The 2,500-nt window shown below is 47.2% G+C and overlaps 1 protein-coding gene across 3 annotated transcripts in view; it reads left to right on the top strand.

Annotated features, from left to right (window-relative positions):
* The window catches only part of LOC122262841 (hematopoietic prostaglandin D synthase-like), a 150,428-nt gene that overhangs the window by 127,965 nt on the left and 19,963 nt on the right, over positions 1-2,500 (top strand). For all 3 annotated transcript variants that reach the window (XM_086555637.1, XM_086555639.1, XM_086555638.1), the window contains one exon: positions 2,430-2,500. This exon is cut by the window's right edge and continues 122 nt beyond it. In XM_086555637.1, coding sequence (XP_086411763.1) covers positions 2,430-2,500 — 71 coding nt within the window. The remainder of the gene's footprint in view (positions 1-2,429) is intronic.

Genomic DNA, 2,500 nt, shown 5'->3' with positions numbered 1-2,500 from the left:
CTTTTTTTCCGCTTCTTCCACCCTTTTATTATTTTCTTTTCTCTCTATCTCCCTAATAATTGCTAATTGTTTGCTGTAATCTGCTAACTTATCTTGGGATTATTTTTTTGTTTTTTGTTTTTCTTCTGTGTCTGATGGTTCGCGCTTGCATGCAAACAAGCAATCAGATGCATAACTGATTTGCAAGACGACGGCGCGACCTCAACTTCGTGTGTGTGTATGTGTGTGAGAGGGAGAGGAGAGGGAGAGGAGAGGGAGAGGGGAGGGGGGGTAATGGGGGAGGTAAAGGGGGGAGGGAGAAGGAAAGAGAGAGGGAAAGGGAGAAGGAGGGGGTGCGGGAGGGGGAGAGGGAGAGGGAGAGGGAGAGGGAGAGGGAGGGGTAGGGGGAGAGGGAAGAAGAGGGAGAGGGAGAAGGAGGGGGAGGGGGAGGGGGAGGGGGGAGAGGGAACGGGAGAGGGAGAGGGAGAAGGAGAAGGAGAAGGAGAAGGAGAAGGAGAAGGAGAAGGAGAAGGAGAAGGAGAGAGAGAAGGAGAGGGAGAGGGAGAGGGAGAAGGGGGAGGGGGAGGGGGAGAAGGAGAGGGAGAGGGAGAGGGAGAGGGAGAGGGAGAAGGAGAAGGAGAAGGAGAAGGAGAGGGAGAGGGAGAGGGAGAGGGAGAGGGAGAGGGAGAAAGAGAAAGAGAAAGAGAAAGAGAAAGAGAAAGAGAAAGAGAAAGAGAAAGAGAAAGAGAAAGAGAAAGAGAAAGAGAAAGAGAAGGAGAAGGAGAAGGAGAAGGAGAAGGAGAAGGAGAAGGAGAAGGAGAAGGAGAAGGGAGAGGGAGATAGAGAGAGAGAGTGTGTGTGTGCGTGCATATATATACTTGTAAGTATATACCTGTTCAATGTATAAATAAGGGAAATGTAAAAGTAATTTCTTGCCAACAAAATATCTAGCAAAATAAACAACAGTAGAAGATATGTTGTAGGCTCTGTACACATCTCTGGTCGCATAACAAAACAGTTAAATTAGGATAATGATGAATATAGAGCTGATGTCAATGAAGATATGTTTATGCAAAAATACAATCATGATAATTGATTTTTGTTTTATGATACAGGAATTTTAAACATGAGCCCTATCCACATGTCTCTTTTATTTCATTTATTAAAATTAATGAAAAAAACAAGCTTTTATTTCAACATTTGGAGATTAAGAAGGGGCTCAGGTGGGGAAACATTTTTCTCTCACCTCGGTGTTTTGTGGGAAGTATATTAAGGGAGGGAAAGGTCAGTGTATTGTTTAAATCATGGCTGCCCTTTTTATGATTTGGTCTCGGTATTTCCCTCTTGCTTCTGTTTCGTTTGTTGTCTCAGTCTCTCTCTTTCTCTCTGTCTGCCTCCCTCTGTCTCAATCTCTCTCTGTTTCTCTCTTTCTGCCTCCCTCTGTCTCAATCTCTCTTTTTCTTTCTCTCTCGGTCTACCTGTCACAATCTCTCTCTCTCTCTCTCTCTCTCTCTCTCTCTCTCTCTCTCTCTCTCTCTCTCTCTCTCTCTCTCTCTCTCTCTCTCTCTCTCTCTCTCTCTCCCTCCTCCCTCCCTTCTCTCTCTCCTCTCTCTCTCTCTCCCCCCCTCTCCCTCCCCTCCCTCCTCCTCCTCCCTCCCTCCTTCCCTCCTCCCTCCCTCCCTCCCTCCCTCCTCCTTCTCCTTCCCTCCCTCCCTCCCTCCCTCCATCCCTCCCTCCTTCCCTCCTCCCTCCCTCCCTCCTTCCTTCCTTCCCTCCCTCCCCCCTCCTCCTTCTTTCCTTCCTCCCTCCCTTCCTTCCTTCCTCCCTCCCTTCCTTCCCTCCCTCCCTCCTTCTCTCTCTCTTTCTTTATTTCGTTCTTCTCTCTCCCCCCCTTCACTCTCTCTCTCTCTCTCTCTCTCTCTCTCTCTCTCTCTCTCTCTCTCTCTCTCTCTCTCTCTCTCTCTCTCTCTCTCTCTCTCTCTCTCTCTCTCTCTCTCTCTCTCTCTCTCTCTCTCTCTCTCTTTCTTTCTCTCTTTCTCTCTCTTTCTCTCTCTCTCTCTCTCTGATCCTTTATATACAAGAGTATACAACGACCATTTTGCCTTGTTGTGTTCAAAGTTCTCTTCTCGTCGTATTATACGTATTTTGGCATACCCCCATACGCCTATAATTGAAATGTAAGTTGTGTACCCGTAGAGTGCTAATACGTAATGACTGAAAAAAAAACGTTTTATGCAAAATAGTTTTATTAGAAGGTGAGACACCAGTTTCCAGATAACTCTCATAAAACCTATGAAAAAAAAAACTGTTGTATGTATGGTTTATCAACAAGGCTGTTGCATCAAGGAATGCTTGTTGTTCTATGTAGTACATGCTTCTACACAGTATTTGTATGTAGATATACATGCCTCCCTTCCCCCAACCCAGCTAACGCGCACGCCCTCCCGCAGAGACGCCCTACGGCAAGGTGCCCGTGCTGTACGTGGACGACAGGCCCTTGAGCCAGAGCGTGGCCATCTGC

This window comes from Penaeus japonicus, unplaced genomic scaffold (genome assembly GCF_977035675.1).
Source record: "Penaeus japonicus unplaced genomic scaffold, GWHDUDI00000001_assembly GWHDUDI00000031, whole genome shotgun sequence".
NCBI lineage: Eukaryota > Metazoa > Arthropoda > Malacostraca > Decapoda > Penaeidae > Penaeus > Penaeus japonicus.
The sequence above is the reverse complement of the archived record's forward strand: the minus strand, read 5'-3'. Positions and strand labels throughout refer to the sequence as shown.